Genomic DNA, 18,179 nt, shown 5'->3' with positions numbered 1-18,179 from the left:
TATAACTACAGTTTTGCTTCCTTTTTCTCAGCCTGCGTAAGAAATAGGTTAGACTGTAGGGAACACTGATGAGGCACTAAAAACACAGATGAAGATCTTGATTTTCCCAAATTAAGGCTATTTGTTGATTTCAGGCTTTAACCAAATAAATTATGGGTAAATGGAATAGAAATAGTTAAAGACCATCGCTTTGAAACTCAGGTAACTAGATATGCCAACACAAAAAAAGAATTTGGTTTGGATTTCTGATAAGCTGCTTAAAGTCAAAATAATGAAAGTTTCTTATTAGAGCAGAAAGCAATAAAACAAACAGAATCCAGTCTGCTTTCTCGATTAACAGTTGACATTTAAAAAAAACATACTGCTTTTAGTGTCCAGGCAAAGCAGCAGTTTGGAGTCAGTCAGTGATGCTTTTCATGTTTGCTTAGTTTAATTTAAAAGTTTACTCATTTTAATGGCTGAAAATTGCCAGCAGTAATTGTATTTCAAATGCTTGGTATGAGAATACGTGGAGTGTAAATGCCTGAATTCTCTGGCACTTTTCACCCAGGTATGCAGGACCTTGTAGTCAGAAAGTAGATTACGTCTTCCGGATCAGCTGGGCTACTTACCTTGCAAGCACCGAGCAGATCATTGTGGCCAGCTTCGATGGCAGAGGAAGCGGGTACCAAGGGGACAAAATTATGCATGCAATAAACCGAAGGCTGGGAACGTATGAAGTGGAAGATCAGATAGAAGCAGCCAGGTGAGCTACGGGGAAATGGTCAACACCTGCTCCTTCTTTTCTGTGCTTACTGCGTAGGGAAAAAAAGGTGAAGGTTTTGGATGGTCATCTTGAAATTACTGGCAAAAAATGTAACTAAATGCTACATTATTTTTGGATACTGAGGTGTATAAATGGACCAACCACTATTTTATGCTTAAAAAGAGGGAAGAGTTAATGTTGTAATACAAACTTGCCATATGTCTGTTTTTATACAAATGATAGCTGTCACATCAGTAGAGGAGAATGCTACCAAGGAACTTGGAGCTGAAAGTTTTACTCCAAGCTTTTCGTAAGTTTCTGTTGTGATGGAGTTATTTGTATGAACTACTCAGCCTTTACGTCATATTTCATGTTTGTCACTTGGTTTATGCTTGTAGAACCTCACTAAACTGAACAATGTCAGTGTTAGTCTCTCAGAATCACAAAGCAGTGATCTGATGGGGTTTGCTTTTTTGGGGTTTTAAAATGTTAAGGAGTTTAAACAAATAGTATTTCATAATCTCTTTTTTCTCTCTTTTTTTTTTTTTTTTTTTTTTTGGGTCAGAAAAAAGATGAGGCAGGTGATGAAATCTAACCTAATACAAATGTCAGTGAGTGTGATTTAAAGGCTTTTACAGAGAGCCTGGGTTTTCTTTTTTCATATGCACAGATGTTTTTATTAATTTCTTAGACACACATGCCTGAAGTATTGTATGTTTTCATATGCAGTCGCTGTGATGAAGTGGGAAATGCTGATTTGTACAGTAGAAAGAAGCAGACATGAAGGAAAATAGGCACGGCTGTATAATGGCAGATACCTACAATCCTTTAAGCATTTAATTATTCTGTTTGCTTTTAGAAAATTTTCTGAAATGAGCTTTGTTGATAAGGACAGAATAGCTATTTGGGGTTGGGTAAGTACTCAAATAAATTTGGCTTGCTTATTAAGTCATTGCAACAACTATTTGTTCTGCTGCCATGTGTGTGAGGTGCTGGAATACTTAGTGTGAGGCACCTCTGGGGTTGTGGCACAGTCCAGTAACCAAACTGATTAAGTACATCTTACAAGTGCTTGTATTCATTGTTCCTTTGCAAGCATTCAGGAGCCTTTGAAACAGAAATTAGGACTGCTAGAGGGATTTTAAAACAATTTAAAGAGATACTGCCAAATTCCTGTGTATAAGATAAACCAATAACAGAAAAAAAAATATCCAAGTATACATTCACTAGTGTCTCTTCATATTAGTTGGATGACTAATTTTTTTAAAAAGATGTAAAATTACATGTGAACCAGCTGTGTGGCATGGTGGTTATGTTTTTACTAGCAGCCTGAAAATATCTAAATCTGCTATATTGTTGTGCTTGGCTATATTTTATTTCAGCAGTACTTCCAACGAGAGGCCAGATTTCTCTGACTTGATGTGTCTTTAAAACCTGTCACAGTAGAGGGGAGTGTTTAATAGCATTTACATATGCCCTCAGCTGCAAGGCTGAGTATGTAGTATTAGTGATATCTATTTGATTCAAATTCTGAGTATTTCTCTGTCCAAGGCTGCTGTTTCACAGCGTTTTATGGTGTCACAGGGAGTATTCTTGCATGCTGTGTTTAAGCATATTATGTTTAAGTATATTCAGGATTGCATGCAGGATCTGGAATTAAGTTGTTGGCTGAAATCTGATCATTTCTGGTGACAGGCACCAGTGAATAAATTGCTTGATGGCAAGAAGATGATGATATTGGTGCCTTTAGTAGCTTTTCTTGTAGGGGTAAACATTTCCATGTGTATTAAGTCAAGTGTAGTAGTGTTACTTTAGTGGGAGGGAAATTCTGCAGAAATGGAGGACTTAATGCATTTCCATTGTACTCCTTATGAGCCTCAGAATTAGTAGTTGAAGAGAGATCCTCTTTGGGGTTACACGTCCTGAATACTGAACCTGTGGGCAAAGAGATTTTCTCTCTTGAGTTTTCAGATTGTCAGCCTGTCGCTTTGTACATTAATTTTGTTTGACATAAGTTCAGCAGGAATATCTTTACTGCGGTCAGGCTAGGCAGCATATTTATACATGGGTTTAATTACTGAGTACATTCATTACTTTGCCGATCTCACTGGGAGGACCTAAGCATCGAAGCTGGAGCAAACATTTAAGAGCTTTGAACTAAGATACAGTTCCATTTGCCTGTAATCTGGTTTCGCGACAGGAATGAGATCCAAAAATTGCTCTTCTTTTTGCATGTGGGTGGGCACATTTTCCTAAATAACCCCTTCAAACTATAGTGAGGGCAGTCACTTGGGCGGTCGGTGACATTGTTTAGGTATCTCGCTGCCTGGATGCTCAAGCGTGTCAGATATTTACTCATCTGTGTATCAGGCTAGACTGCGAGTGAATTTTCTGTGCATAGCAAGGAGTGTGTTGCTGCACAGTTCCTCCCACGGACTCAGCAGAAGAGCCTTCACTCCCCAGTCACAGTCTTGCTCTTGACGCTTTGGAGGAGAGTTAGCAAGTGAGCTGCCGTAGGCCTGCTCTGAGGGAGTTGTAAATTTTCGGATGCCCTGGTGCAACTACTCATCAGGCACGTTGTGGGCCCCAGCTCTGCTTCCACCCACGCCCCCAGCACGGAGAGGGACACAGCGGTTCAGCAGTGTCTTGTTTCCTGTCTTTCGCTGCTGCCTACGGTGCTACCAAACACTGTCATCCTTAGCTGAGTCACAGTTCAGCAGCGTTTGCGCCCTTTTTCCCCAGCAAGTTCTCATTCATCAGCGCCACAGCTGCCATGCGCTGTTTGATGCCTGTTTCCCCGACTGAGCAGGCTGGGTGAGATCTGACCCAAATTCAGAATGGAGTTCATTAATATGAAAAACGCTGAGCCTATAAGCGTCTGATGAACCGTTTAGCAGATGGGCCCCATCCTTTTCTTTCCGACTAAAATAACAGCAATGTTTTCTTCTCAGTCTTATGGGGGATATGTGACCTCCATGGTGCTTGGCTCTGGAAGCGGCGTGTTCAAGTGTGGAATAGCGGTTGCCCCCGTGTCACGTTGGCAATATTATGGTATGTGATGGCTTCCTCGTTACAAGGATTCCCATATGTCTTCAGTGCACATGCTGCAAAGTGTTGATTCATAGCACAGAACTTTGATTATCTACTAGATGCCATGTAAATGCCACTTGGTCTGTTTTTATGAACTCTTTGGGTACTGCTTTTCGGAATTAAACCAATTCCCTAAATCTTATTTCCAACTTTTAAAAGTCAGATCCACAATTCCAGGTAATCTCTTTAACCTTTAATGAAGGCTAAATTGTTGTAATATTTGTAATATTACTGTAATGTGTCTGTGTTTGCTTTCCAAAGCAGCCACGTGTTCTGGAACCAGTATTGTGTCAGAAATTGCTATTAGACTTTGCTTCTTCAAAATGCTACTGTATTTATAAGAACAAACTGTGAGGCTTAACATTGAACATACATTGTAATTTACTCTTTCAAAGTAACAGAATTGTATTTGAATTGCCGGGGTTTTGTTTGGGTTTTTTGTTGTTTTTTTTTTTTTCTCTTTTAGAGTGTAAAATTTTGATTTTATAAATCTAATAAGAGTAGGTTGATGTGAGGAAAACCTGAACAAGTTGACAAGTCTATACATGCTTCAAGCTTATAGTATATAATGTTATAGTTGCGTGAAGCTATAAATACAGTTACGGGGCCCTCCTCCCAGATTAAAAAGATTATATACAGTTAAAAATACAATATGTGCTGGTACAAGATGACCACATCTTTTTTCTGGTTTCAATTTGTCCAAAAATATTCAAGGGAGAGCTTTTCCTGGCAAACCTCTACTAAATAAGGCATAATTTATCATTCTGCAACTAGCACACAGACTGTATAATAGCATATTATGTGCTCTGGCTAATTCAACAGATCAAATCATACTGCCTGGTATTAGCAGTAGTCCATTGAGGACGTAGGAATGTTTTCATGATGTTTTAGACATGAATATTGCAGTATGGCAGACAATATTTATCTTTTTTTTAATGAAGGTCAGGATCTCTAAAATTCCATTTTTGGATGATTAGATATAGGAAAGGGTTGTGGACGGATGCATATTCAACATTAAAAAAAAAAAAACAGTGTAACAGTGCTGATAAGTCAAATGGACATTAGAATATGGCAACAGAGCATTGATGTGTATGGCTTAAAGCAGTAAATCTGCAAAAAAGGTAATATGATATCATGCTGAAAAATCTGTGAGAAATGAGAGATACTTAATTTTTACTATAAATAACAGAGCCAAGCTGAGTTTTAACCTACTGCTAGATTTTCATTTTATAGATTTTTTTTTTAGTAGCAAATATATAGATAAAATATCTGAGATTTTCTTTTTAAATGATGGTTGTTTACTGCAAGATTTTCAGTAGTTTTTTTAGGATTACAGAAAGAATAACAATAAGGTAACATTGACACAAAGTAATTTATTAATATTCAGCATTCAGGTGTCCATGGCAACAAGAAGATTAAATATTCTGAATAATGATGGTTACCTACACGCCTCATTGTGGAAAACCTGTTTTTATCTTTTTTTTTTAATTTCCAGTATGCATTCATATTGGTTGTATCAGTGAGTAAAATTTCTGGTAGACAGATTTAAAATTAAGTAGCAGATTCTGGTTTTCTTTTTTTCAATTACAGATTCAATATACACGGAGCGATACATGGGCCTTCCTATTGCAAGTGATAATCTCAACAACTATAATGTAAGAAAGAAATCACTTTATTGCATTTTTTGAAGTATGTTGTTTCTTTTCTAAACCACTCTATTTTCCTTATACAGCCTAGTTCCTTCCCTATGGGATGAAATGTTTGTTTCTTCTTTCCAGCTATAACTGTCGCATTGTGCTTTTAGAGGCTGTAGTCTTATGCATTTGGATTTGCATGAGGCGGTTACTCCGTGCTGTATGGTGCGGGTTTTCTGTTGTTTGTTTGGTGTGTTGGCTTTTTCTGGTTTTTTTACATTCAGTTCCATTTGGCTACTTTGCAGACTGTAAAACAAGCTGTAAAAACTGTTTTATTTTAATCACCAAGAAACAAATTTGTTTTAAAATTTAATATGCTCGTGGGCAAACTATGCTTTATCTTAAACAACATTCCCACCAAAACAAATGTACTCCAGTTCTTTCTGAAGTGTAATTTTTAAAAAATGGGTATTGTGTGAACTTTCTTGCTTTAGGAATCTGCATGCTTTTTTCAGGGAAAGCAAAATCTCCTAAATATTAGGCAACATTGACAGGTAGACAAGTCTGTCTGTACTGTCATCATATCCAACAAATTGCAGACCAACAGAAGAGCCAGTAGTGTCAGGGCTGGAATTTTAGCCCCATCTCCAGGAGCACAGGGTATCCAAAGTTTGGTCTAAAATGACTGATGTTTGCCCAGAAGTGAGGGAATTTCCAGGTGTTCTAATGGGAGCAAAATACCTGTAGATTGATTGTTCTCATTATGGCATGATGAATTGTTTGACTGACTTACTGTCCCACATGCCAGCTGCTTTTTGTTGCCTCAAGGGCTTTTAGAAGTCACAGTCCACTGGGTGTAGGGCAGAGCAGCCCAAGCCTTCTGTAAGGTTTTGTTAAATTCCAGATCTAGGTGGCAATCAGTGGCTATTGGAGAACTGTGAGGGATCTGAGGGGTACTTTGTGACCTGGTTATTGGGATCTTGTTTCACAGAGGTGTTCAGCCAGGGTGATGCTGGAACCGAACATGGGTGTTAGAGGAATAGAGATGGGACATTCTCTGTTTAGGTTGGTAAACGGGCTAGAAGAGAGTTTAGCATTGGTTGTGTTGTCATGCACTAAAAAAATAGGTGTGATGGGGGAAAAAAAAAAGAGTGGGGGTTGTTGCATTGATTTAAAAGTATGGTTAAACGTATAAATACATACAGATATGGACTGAAATGTCTGTTTTGACATATCACTATGGTAATCTAGTTTTGTCAACTGCTCTATCAGACGTTTGGGTCAAAATTGAGGACAGTGGTAGTGACTGCTGGAAGACTTGGTACTGCCTCTGCCTCCTCTAACCAGCGAGCTCCTCGGGCCCGCCGGGGACTGACCAGCAGCCTGTAGCCGCCTGCCTGCCTTTTTCCAAACGCGTTTCTTTAAGGCAGTGGGAACAGTAGGAGGTCTGCGAGGTAGCAGTGTAAATAGAAGTTACTGTCGTCGTGCAGAACGAACGTTAACGCTCTGGGTGCACAAAGTCATTCACCAGCTTCACGGCACAGATGGCAACAGAGGACTGTTTAATCCTTTCAAGCCAGGAGTCGGATTTTCTTGGCATAGTATCCATTGCTGGCAATGGCCACGTTGAAACTGCCAGTACCAAAGAGCTAAAGGTTTCAAATGTGTTACTCAGAGGACTAATTGGGGAGAATGGTGGCTAGATGGAGGAGGGGTAATTGCACAGATCAGATTGTCACACTTCACTGCTGCTTCCAGAGATAGGAAAATGCAACTTAAGTTCTCATTCGTTAAAAGCCCCAAATAATGTGTTACTTGGAATTTACTTTTCCATATAAACCTGGAGGGGTGGCATAGCTTGAGAAGAGAGTTTGTTGCTTTTCATGTAGCATCAGTGGAAGGGTTGGGGGCTTGTGTTGTTGCTGAAGACCCTTACTGACTTCAGCCCAGCGCGTTCCTGGCTTGCAGCCCCTTTGTTCAATGTCCCAGTCCCAATAGCCAGCCTCCTGGCCCCTTGTCGCTGAGGAGAGCTGTTTTCCGAACTGAATGGTTTTTAGCAAGTAAATGCAAAACATGTACTGAAAGCTCTTGTAGCTGAAGCTGTTAAAGCATTTTTGAACTGTTAACTTCGTACTGTCAGGTTTGCGTGCTGCATCGTATATTCTCTATCCTACTGCATCCGCTATAAAGCTGGCTTGAAAAGTGAAAGGTTGCATAAACTCTATACTGTGTGCCCTAATTTAAAAGAAATGAGACTGTGTACATACCTGCTTAGAGAGGACACGTGCAGCAGGGCGCCTTCGTAATGCACAGATTATTATTAATGACTGTGAATATATAGTCTCAAGAAACTAGCTGTGGTAAGGTTACACCCTACCTTTCTATTACTGTGTCGTTAGGTTTCACATTTATTGAAGGAAGAGAATCTGAGATGTTAAATACTCCTTGTCAAGAGTCAAATCTGAGGGATGACTCACACTCCTCTAAGTGGGCTAATTAGGTGCCATCAGGGCCTTTTAAGGTAGTTGTGAACTACTGAAAACCAGAGCTTTGTAAAAGAAAGGAGCAAGCACGGGTGGAGCTCCCAGTATAATTGCGTAGGGATCCTAGGCTGAATGGCAGAGAAGCTGTCTGCGCGGGAAGAAACGTCCCCGATGTAAAAGACTTGAGACTAAATCAGGGCAGAGCTCTAGAGGTCAGATGCAGTAGCCATGTAAAGCATACCGAAGAGACTGTTCAACTTGTGAGAAGATTATTTTGCAGTTCACTCTGAATTTGATATGCTTTTGGCAAGTGTTTGAAACAGTCATAGATTTGGCAATCTTTTTCTAGCAGATTTGAAATGTTCAGTCCTTAAGAACTGCTGCATCATTAGGTTATGCAAAACAGGGTACAATTTTGTAAATATGCCATCTTGTACTGATTTGACATTTGTTCTATTATCTGAGAATATGCTAAAGGGAGAGAGACCTTCAGTTTCAGCCAAACCTTAACTTGTTTGTGGAGTGCTGATAAAATGTTGACTGCTGTGTGATCTTTAGGAAAGCCAGTTACACTCAGGAGGGCCCAATTCTCAGTACACGTACACATTACCTTTTCAGAACCTTTGTCCCAGCAGTATAACTATGAAATGGAAGGGGTAAATTAAGTTGTATTTATTTGTGGTCCACTTGAGGTTTGTTCACCTGATGTAGCTGTTGCTTTGTGGTGTAGCTGTGCCTAATTTGAGATTGTTCCCTATCTTGCAACCTTCTTTCTTGGCCAAAGTACCAAAAGTAGGGAAGGGACTCCCCATGTTGAGTTATGGGTACAGCAAGTGAGACATCACTTGCAAGTGATAAAAAAACTGCGAAAGTATCTCTTTTGTGTGTTCCTTCTTTCTGAAGTATTTTGCAAATAGCTTTATTTTGTTTAACGTTTGGAGGGGAAAAATAGTGACATCCTTTTTCTAAAACTGCTTTTGGAAAGCTGAATTCTCAGAAGTGTAGCTCAAGTCAGTCTTCCACTAACAGAAGGTTTCCTGTCCCCTCTGGTTTGCTGGAAGAAAGCTTATAAAGGCAATCTATCAAGTTTCCCTCTGCACATGTGGAAAATGATTCATTCAAAGGATACTGCTTGATTATTTTTTTTTGTTGTTGTCATATCACTGGGCCATTACTTTCTGAATCATTCTTTTGGTCAGCTGCTGTACCAGTGCTCCTCACTGATTCAGTCCTTTCTCTGGATTTTGGCACTCATAACTATCTATTTTTACTCCATAATACCAGCTCCTTTCAGTGGATAGTGTCATGCTTCCAGTGTGCATGGATTTCCATATATTAGATGGGATTTTTGGTGCTCTGAAGCCTTTCACTGTCAAAAGAGGGCAGTTGCAGTGTTACGGATTGGAGGTGGTTTTTTTCTCTCTGCTGAACTTGGTTTTTAAATTTGAATAACTACAAAGAACTCATTTCACTTATGACAGGGTTGTGGTATGCTATTCTGCTGTGACAAAAGGAATTTGATATTTATGCTTGGTTTAAAGATTCACGAGCGTACAAGAGACGTAAGGAAATTAGAACACTTCTGTGTCTTGGTACTATAATATATTATTTCGCCTTTTGGGGGTACTAAATGCAAATGACTGTGCACGGGTACAACCGTAGCACAAGGTAGGGAAGAAAAACAAAAACAGAAGAAACCCCACCACATTCTTTTGTTCTTAACTTTTACTATTTTTTTCCTTGCCATAGTAGCTTTTAAGCTGCTGTAATGTAGAGAAAACTTACACAGGGGTACGTTCATTTTCAGCAGAGAACCCCTATAATATTGCTCATAGAAGGAAATTTAATTCAACGTATTTTTGCCCCATTATGCTGGTTGTCTTATCAAGCCTAAAACATCTTGTCTCTTCTCCCTTTTCTTCTTCCCATTCTCGTGGCAGAGCGCTTTCCTCTTCCCTTTCCTTGCCCAAATGAAAGATCTTGCCTGCAATCCTTGCTTTCCTCATTCTTTAGTACCTAGTCACAGCAGCAAGTCAGGTGGTTATATGTTGTTACTGTGTTTGAAGTTTCTTGATTAACCTTAGTTGCTGATTATTTTTTCCATCACCTTATTGTGTTTCAATTCCTAAAATGTAGCTTGATTTCTATTTATAGATTTGGTCTAGTGTTTTTTTCCCTTCAGGCATTACTCTATCATATTTGGGGGAGAGCACTGTTTTAAACTTCTTGTCAGCCATTTTTACTTGAGACTGATGAAATATTAGCTCTGTTGACTTACCTACAGGTAAACTAGTGTACATTTTGGTGGGGAAGATAACACATGTAGTCTCTGCAATAGCTAATGCTTGCTATCATAGGGTGCGCTGTTGCCATGGCAACATTTTTTTAACTTGTCTGCAGTCGCACAGGAAACCTATGGCAAGTGGTGTGCTGCAGGCTAACAACATGTTAGCAATGTATTAAATGTGTATCTCACTCGCAAAACTCTTCCCCTCTGGAATTGCCTGTTACTTTGCAGACATAACCCTGGGTAGTAATTGCCGACTGGTGCAGAAGGGTTTGCGCGCGAGCACAGCGCTGTGGGGTATGTGAGCGTGCTACGTGGGGTGTGGGGCGGGGGGGCAGGGGTGGTTGTTTTTGTCTGAAGGACCCCAGACTGTGTCAACAGGAATCAAAGTCAGTTGGTAGCAAATCATCTTCTAATAAATGGCACCTTTTTTCTTTTTTCTCCCCCCCCCCCCCCCTTTTCTTTAATTTCAGAGTTCAACAGTAATGGCCAGAGCTGAAAAATTCAAGGAAGTTGAATATCTCCTTATTCATGGAACAGCAGATGGTGAGTTGCAGTTAATTAGACGTTTTAGTATTACAGACAGGTTCGCAATTCTACCACTGACAAAACAAAAGCATGAAGGGGCAAGGCTGTTACATTTACGTCAATAAAATAATACTGCTTTCTGCAACTAATTTGTGTTTCAGTCAGCAGTGCTGGGGAGGCTACTGTGTTCATTGCTTTGCTTTTCCCCCAGAGTAGTACAGAAGCAATTTTTTGTTTACCCATTTCCTCGTTTTCTTCCACTTTTCAGATAATGTTCACTTTCAGCAAGCAGCGCAGATTTCCAAAGCTCTTGTTGATGCTGAAGTGGATTTTCAGGCAATGGTATGGTTCTGTTTTGTTTATCATCATACAAATGGGTTTGTGTTACAAGAATAACAACAACAACAACAGCAGCTCCCTGTTGTTAGGTACAAATCACTTGCCATCTTGAATGAAGATTCACATAGTTGCATTACATGGGTGTGTTATGTTAGAATTTCAGTTATTGAACACAAATCTTCTGTACAAGAAAAGATGTAAAGCAACTCCTTTTCATATTTCACCCTGTTTACCTAATCTTTCATTATGCTGATTTTGTGTTCTCAGACAAACATCAGAGCCAGTCCCATTGTTGGCATATACCCAAAGTCCAGCGAATAGTATCTTACAGAGAGGTTATAAGGCAAGGCTAACTTTGACTAAGTCCATCACGTTTGGTGTTTCTTTATTGAACTTGTAAGACAAGTAGTTATTTGCCCCTCCTTACGCTGTACACGGAAACTCTCAGACTAAGGTGCAAGCTCTTCCTTTCCTACCTTCTCTCAGCTCTTGGGAAGCACTGCTGTAAAGGATGAAGTACAGAAGGAAGCCAAGTGCACCAGCGTGTGGTTATCCTTCAGCCAGACTTGCAGGGGTTATGGGGACAGAGATGAGGCACCACTCTGGATGGAGGAGCTGCATCTACCCTCCATGTGGACGAACCAGGAATTCATTTTGTACTTTTAGCTTGAATAGGTGCTATATCCCCCCCGCACAGCAGGGACAAAAGTATCACAGCAGCTTCCTACCACCATCATGTCTTTGCCTCCATGTGGAATTAGCCTCATGCTGGGATAGTTTTAAATGGTTACACAAGTTTTTATGTCTATCATGTTTGATTTATGTCATTTAGATGTAGCTAGAACTAACATTCTCTGTATTTTTCCTTCCCACAGTGGTACACTGACAAAGACCATGCCATCACCGGTCAAGCACATAAGCATATTTATACCCATATGAGCCATTTCATAAAGCAGTGTTTCTCGCTGCCCTAGCACCAGCAGTTTGGTTGTCAGTGATGGTACTTCTCCAGAAAGCTCTGGTTAATGTACACTGAGCCGGTATAAACTTTTCTGAATGAAGATTAAGATAAGGGTCAGCTCTTGGGATACCTCTGTACACAATGAAATGAAATACTGAGCTTTGTAGTGATTTCTGTTGCCAAGCGACTATTGTATTTTTATTGATTGTGTGTAATTAGGTCTTAACATCACCGGAATGTAGGTATGTTGCAGACTTTTAGAAAGCATGGTACTTGCTTGAATCAGTACCTTTTAATAGTTCAGTCTAAAAGAGAAATAGTCCAGTTTCTATATTAGGGTAATGAATTATGAAAATGTCAGAGGAACTAATGTGGAGATCAGCTAAGGAATAAAAATAATAATGTTTCCATCAAAATATCAAACTAATTCTGTGATCATTTCTGTGAAAATACTGATAAAACTTTTAAGACATTTTGCAGAAATTACCTAATGCTTGATCAATTATTATTTTAGAAATAGTATCAGGATTACTGCAATGTTAATATTTTCTATGCAGAATCAAACACTTTGTTTACTGCAGTTCCTTGAGTTGGTGTTTTCTCTGCAATCTCCTGGATTACAACTGTAGAAGTCTTGCAAGGAAAGCATGAAACCAGCTTTCACCAAAGATTTTTAATTATGCCTATTCAAGCCAATGGAACTGAATTTCTTTGTTTCCTATCATAGTACTGTGATTTTTGCTTACTTTATAGTCAAAGAGGCTGCTACTGTGGGAATCTGCACTGGTAAAATCTGAATGGTGGGCTGTTAGAGATGTTTCTCTATAGGACAGAGAATATTTTTTTTTAGAAGGTTCCTATATATTGATGAATAGAATACATTCCTTGCACTCAAACATAAAACATTACAATGCAAACTAGCAGTCACTTAAAGCAAGGACTGGACTGTAACTCTCATGTGAACATGCTATTTAGTAAACCTGCTTTTCCTTGCAGCCTACCAGTAAACTTCTGCTTTATCTTCAGCACTCCAGGTAGGCTTCTCCACCTGAAGATATGATTAGCTTTCTTAATTTCATAGAGATAGAAAAGATGCAACTCACTTGTACTACGAACTTCACTGTTTTAAAATAATAAAGACATTAAGTTATGAAAATGTTGCTCAAGAAATGAAGTCCTAGAATTTTACAAAAATCCATTAATTTTAAGAGGTACTTACAGTGAAGTTTCTGCTTCTATCTAATGCTATCATGTAATGGACTGTGACACGATTATGTAACACTTATTTACTTAGCTTCTTGATATTAGACACCAGCATGTGATTATGTATGTCTTGTGGGTTATTAGTGACATTAAGTGTGAATGTGAAAGTACTCAGACAGATAACGCGTGGGGGAGAATGTCAAGGGAGTTTGTGCAGCTTGTCCTTAAATGAGAAAGAGAAGGGGGCCTGAGGTGTAAAATAAGGTTTTGAGATCACAAACAAATCAAAAATTCCTTGACTCACAAAATAAGTTTTTTGTGGAAACAAACTGGAGATGGGTATTACAGCTATAATCCTGGGCTTCTTGTATTAGTGGTTCTAATGTGCACTGGCACCACTGTTAAAGTTCTATGGAATACTGGCTGTCAGTTGACTCAAAGAGGTTATAGTATCCACATCTCTGATTCTTTTGACTCTAGAGAAAGAAGCATAAAACAGTATAAAGGTAGATAACAGCAATGCAGGTAGGTTATAAAAAAGATGATCATATTATGAACTTCTGGATGGCTTGTATATGCAAGGGGCAAATAGTTATGTTTTTTTAAAATGTTATCACTCACACTGTCATATCAATAACAAAAGAGTATTTCTGTAAGCCAAAAACTACATTAACTAGGCCCTTATTAAAGAACTGCAAGAATTTCCCTGGTGTAATCAGAGAAGCATTAAAAAAAGCTTAAACCAAAAAATTATATGGTCTTGGTAAGTCTTTTATTAAGTAAAGATGCAGTTCTTTGTCTGACCTACCTTGTTGATTCTAGCATCTCACTGGGAAGCTTCTGTACTCTCAATACATTGTCCTGTTTTAACTGTCTTATCTGTGAGGCGTAACAAAGTGCAATGCTAGTTGTCTTGTATTTCTTTGTCTGGAAAGCAACTTCTCAGATACGCTAGTAGTAGAGCATGATGCAGCTTCTAAAACAAAAAAACCCCACTTTTATTGCTATAGTAAGTGTCCTAATAAACATCAATTTAGTGTCTAATTTTCTCTCTGGTAGATCTCCCTCAGCTTTAAAAATAATGCAGACAGTAGGACAATAGAGCTACCTCAGGGAATGGACAGCGTACTTGAAAAGCATAAGCACAGGTAAATGCCTAAAACTGAGGCCGCGGAAGAAAGCCATCTCATTTCCAGCACTGGGAACCTGGGAAGTTGTGCCTGAAGTAGTGGCACATGCTAGAGTTAAGCACTTACTTACCATCTACCTTTTTTTCTCTGTATTTCTTTCTGTGTGAGATGGATACTCAGGTTTGTTGTACAGTACACTTTGTGTAAAATCCTAACAAGTGGATGAAGCCTGAGGTGTGACTGTTACCATTCTCAGGCTAGGAGGCTTCCTGTCTTTTGGTTTAAAAATTGGTGTAGAAGCTCAAAGGGATTTAATAAGATGGAGTCATTACTTTAAGATTTGGGGTTTGGCAGCAGTACTAGGCTTTAAAGCCTAAAAGTTTTTTAGTTGCAGAAATTTAGGGTCCTGAGAATAGCAGAAATAGCAGAAGCTCCCACAGTAGGCTAAGCTGCTATTCAGCTGTTAGATACTTTAAATATTGTAGCATTGAGGAGTTTTAAATGGTATGACCTTACCTATTGATCTGTGAAAAGACCCAACTACTGCTGCCTGGTCCACATCATCTCCCTTGGGAGGAAGGGGATCCAACTTGTAATTCCCACTCTCATCTGGGAAGAGGTCAGTTATCCGCCAGCCCCCATGGCATACTTACTGCTAAGAGTCACACCAAGTACACCACCATCTGCCCCACACAGCAAGCCACAGCTGAAAGCATTGCATGTTTCAGTGAGATTCCACTTGAAAATGGAGCAGTACTGGGCTCTACAATTCATTCATTTGTGAAGCATATTCAAGTGTCAGGTAGACATTTAAAATCCTGTACTCTATTGCATACTTGTTCTGGGTTTTGCAGTGTAAAAATAAAATGGAAAATTAGTTAGGATAAATATTTATTTTCACATAACATTTCTTAATTGTGAAAAACACAATAGTCTATTCACATGTACACATAAACTTTCGTAATAAATTACATCCAAGAAATTGAGTAATTTTGACCAGGAATATGAAATTAGAAGTTATATAGCACTACACTTGCTTTATATTGTGTGTGATTTCAAAATGTTAAGATTAACATTGGAATATCATTTAAATTCACACAAGAACAGAGTGACTCTTTTAAAATAAAACCACTCTGAAATACTGAACAGAAATACAGAATGCCATTGAATACACTGATTTCTTAATATTCTAAGAGTTGGTCAAGTGAAACTAATACATTTTGATTGTATACATTATCTGTAACAAAGTCAGCAACATATTAAAACACCACCAGGCAGCTTTCGGGACAAACCAGTATTGAACTTCTATGCTAACCTTAAAACAATTGGAATCTTAAAATTTATCATCAAGTACACAAAACAAAGCATTTAACCGTAATGCATCGGCATTTTTTTCCTAAATTTACAAATACAAACACTGAATTAAATGTAAAATCCTTCTTTGTGTCCATTAGAATTTTTTTTTTCTCCATAAAAATGGCCTTTAATGGGCTTTGATAATGCCAAGTCAAATTTAAAACAGTGACCCTATTAGTTTGCAGCAAAATGTAATTATCATTTATGGCTAAAGTAGTAAAACACACACACAAAAACATTAGAAGGAATACTTTAAATGTTCCGCATATGAGAAGTTGTTCACATGAGGCCTGTGGAAAAAAATGTATTTTGGAAAGCTGGGGAACGTTAGAGCGCTGTAGGTGAGTTGTTACAAAGATTACAAGGCTGTAATTCTTATTTGTAAGATTCAAAGAAATAGCATAATAATGAGAGTTAGCTTTCATTTAAGCATTTAAAAATTTATCTTAAAAAAATTTAAAATTGGTGAACTCCAAATAACGCAATAAAACTTTTGTTCCACTTCTCTACTAATTCAATACCTAATCTCACAGTCCTTGTTCTACACAAAAGAACAGCTTGAAGGATCAGGCAGTAACAAAATCCATTATGAAAAATGTCTTTGCAGTGGCTTTAAAGCCACATTTTACTGTGTGCAATGTTGGTTTTACCTTTTAATCAATACGTACTTAATGGAATAGTGAAGAGCTATAACAAAACCAACAGCAGGATGCCCATTTCAGTAATACACACAATCTCTGAAATTAAGAGAGGTTTACAGTTGTTAGTAGAGAGAGGACAATATAAATATGCCCTTTATGTGGCTGTATTTTAGGCAGTAAAGAGAAAAATCATTGGGCAAGTGATACAGCTGCATGTGGGGTAGTTTGTATCTACAAAATTTTCCCTATTATAAAATAATGGATTTATTAATGGCATAATGCAGTTGTTTGGCCTACCACGGCAACATTCATACAATGCAAAGTAAGATACTGTAATCACAGATTGCATTTTAAGAAATACTGTACTCATGTTTCACATCAAAGGAGGTGGTGTTTTTCAACTAAGGTGAGAGAATGTTTTAATATAGATTTTAATATATATTTTTTTATATATATATATGACTATGTTGCAGTTACATACAAATTTGAATATTAAATACACTGTAGTAAATAAAGGAAAACTTCACAAATACAGAATCTGACCCTGCAATCCTCATTGCAAGAGAAATCCATGACTTCAAAAGGACAGCTTGAGGAGGAAAGGATTATCCTTGTTAGTTTGTTCACAGGGTCAGATCAGTTGTTACTTTAAAAACTTCTTTAATGTTTGCTTGTCAGTTTGGGTCTCCTGAAATCATTTACTCAAGTTAGGTGATTTAAAGAAAAAAATTTAGAACAAGTGTTTTCAAGTTCATCTCAAATGAAGATTATTAGTATTCTCACACAGAAAAAGTAGCAAAATACAGTACAAACCTATTAACAGGAAAGTTGAATTTGAAAGAAACTTTGCGTGTTAAATTTATGATAGGAATACTGGTAAATGGCCAATATCAGCAAAGAACATGAAGATTTTTTGCATTGGCTACTGCAGACTTTTACACAGATACTAGACAATGTAGACATGTAGACAAGGTGAAATGAGACAAATATTGCACTACATTACCTGTGCTAGTTTGAGATGAAAGACAAAAGTTACAAGGTCAAATCAATTATATTTAGTGGTTGTGGCACTCCTTTCATTCATTTGTAAAAAAAATAATTGAAGAACAAGTCATAGACAAGTCTCCCGGTCAACACCTTTCCCTGAGTCAGCTTTCTTCTCTTTTCTGATTTCAGCACTAGGAAAAGAAGGGGGGGGAAAAAAAAAAAAAAAAAGTGTTAGAGCAGCACTATCATCTATATTAAAGATCTACCTGAAAACCAACACTGCACTGATAGTTTAATTACTTTTTCATGCTGCATAGCACAAACTGGGAAGCAAGTGAAAGTTTCTGTGCTGAATGGGGCAGAAGACATCAGCCAGCATTTTAGTGACGAGACAGGTAGAAAACTGAAGATGTACAGACAGCCAAGTCAGCCAGCATGCAAGCAAAGATAGCCACTTCTTTTTCTCCCCCTGCTCCCTCCCTCCCCCAGCAAATACAACTGTTAATTGATTAAATAATGGTAATGGTACAGTTCTCAGACAATAGCAGAATTTTCTTAAATAGCACAAACAAGAGGTCACGTAAGTATTTATTTTCTTTAAAATGTACTCTGCTGCTCCATGTACATTTAGAAAGAATGTTTCTGAGCTAGAGTAGTGCAAGCCAATTTCCAACTGTCTTATTTGGCTTTCAGTCTTGACTGGGGAGAGCAGGAGAAGGCTGGGGAGTGGGGAGTGACAATATTCCCCATTTGGAGCTGAATACATACTTCCTCATGTGTACGTTATAATGACAT

The 18,179-nt window shown here is 38.3% G+C and overlaps 2 protein-coding genes across 2 annotated transcripts in view; one reads left to right on the top strand and one right to left on the bottom strand.

Moving 5' to 3' along the window:
• The window catches only part of LOC104363178 (dipeptidyl peptidase 4), a 41,429-nt gene extending 27,458 nt beyond the window's left edge, over positions 1 to 13,971 (top strand). Inside the window, exons 20-26 of the mRNA XM_042784333.1 lie at positions 551 to 745; positions 1,605 to 1,659; positions 3,697 to 3,796; positions 5,426 to 5,490; positions 10,713 to 10,785; positions 11,036 to 11,109; positions 11,982 to 13,971. Coding sequence (XP_042640267.1) covers positions 551 to 745; positions 1,605 to 1,659; positions 3,697 to 3,796; positions 5,426 to 5,490; positions 10,713 to 10,785; positions 11,036 to 11,109; positions 11,982 to 12,080 — 661 coding nt within the window. The 3' untranslated portion in view covers positions 12,081 to 13,971. The remainder of the gene's footprint in view (positions 1 to 550; positions 746 to 1,604; positions 1,660 to 3,696; positions 3,797 to 5,425; positions 5,491 to 10,712; positions 10,786 to 11,035; positions 11,110 to 11,981) is intronic.
• A 1,303-nt stretch (positions 13,972 to 15,274) lies between these two features.
• Positions 15,275 to 18,179, bottom strand: part of LOC122152451 (sodium-driven chloride bicarbonate exchanger) — a 46,447-nt gene continuing 43,542 nt past the window's right edge. Inside the window, exon 19 of the mRNA XM_042784413.1 lies at positions 15,275 to 17,575. Coding sequence (XP_042640347.1) covers positions 17,509 to 17,575 — 67 coding nt within the window. The 3' untranslated portion in view covers positions 15,275 to 17,508. The remainder of the gene's footprint in view (positions 17,576 to 18,179) is intronic.

This window comes from Tyto alba, unplaced genomic scaffold (assembly GCF_018691265.1).
Source record: "Tyto alba isolate M040663 unplaced genomic scaffold, T.alba_DEE_v4.0 Super-Scaffold_7, whole genome shotgun sequence".
Classification (NCBI taxonomy): domain Eukaryota; kingdom Metazoa; phylum Chordata; class Aves; order Strigiformes; family Tytonidae; genus Tyto; species Tyto alba.
The sequence above is the reverse complement of the archived record's forward strand: the minus strand, read 5'-3'. Positions and strand labels throughout refer to the sequence as shown.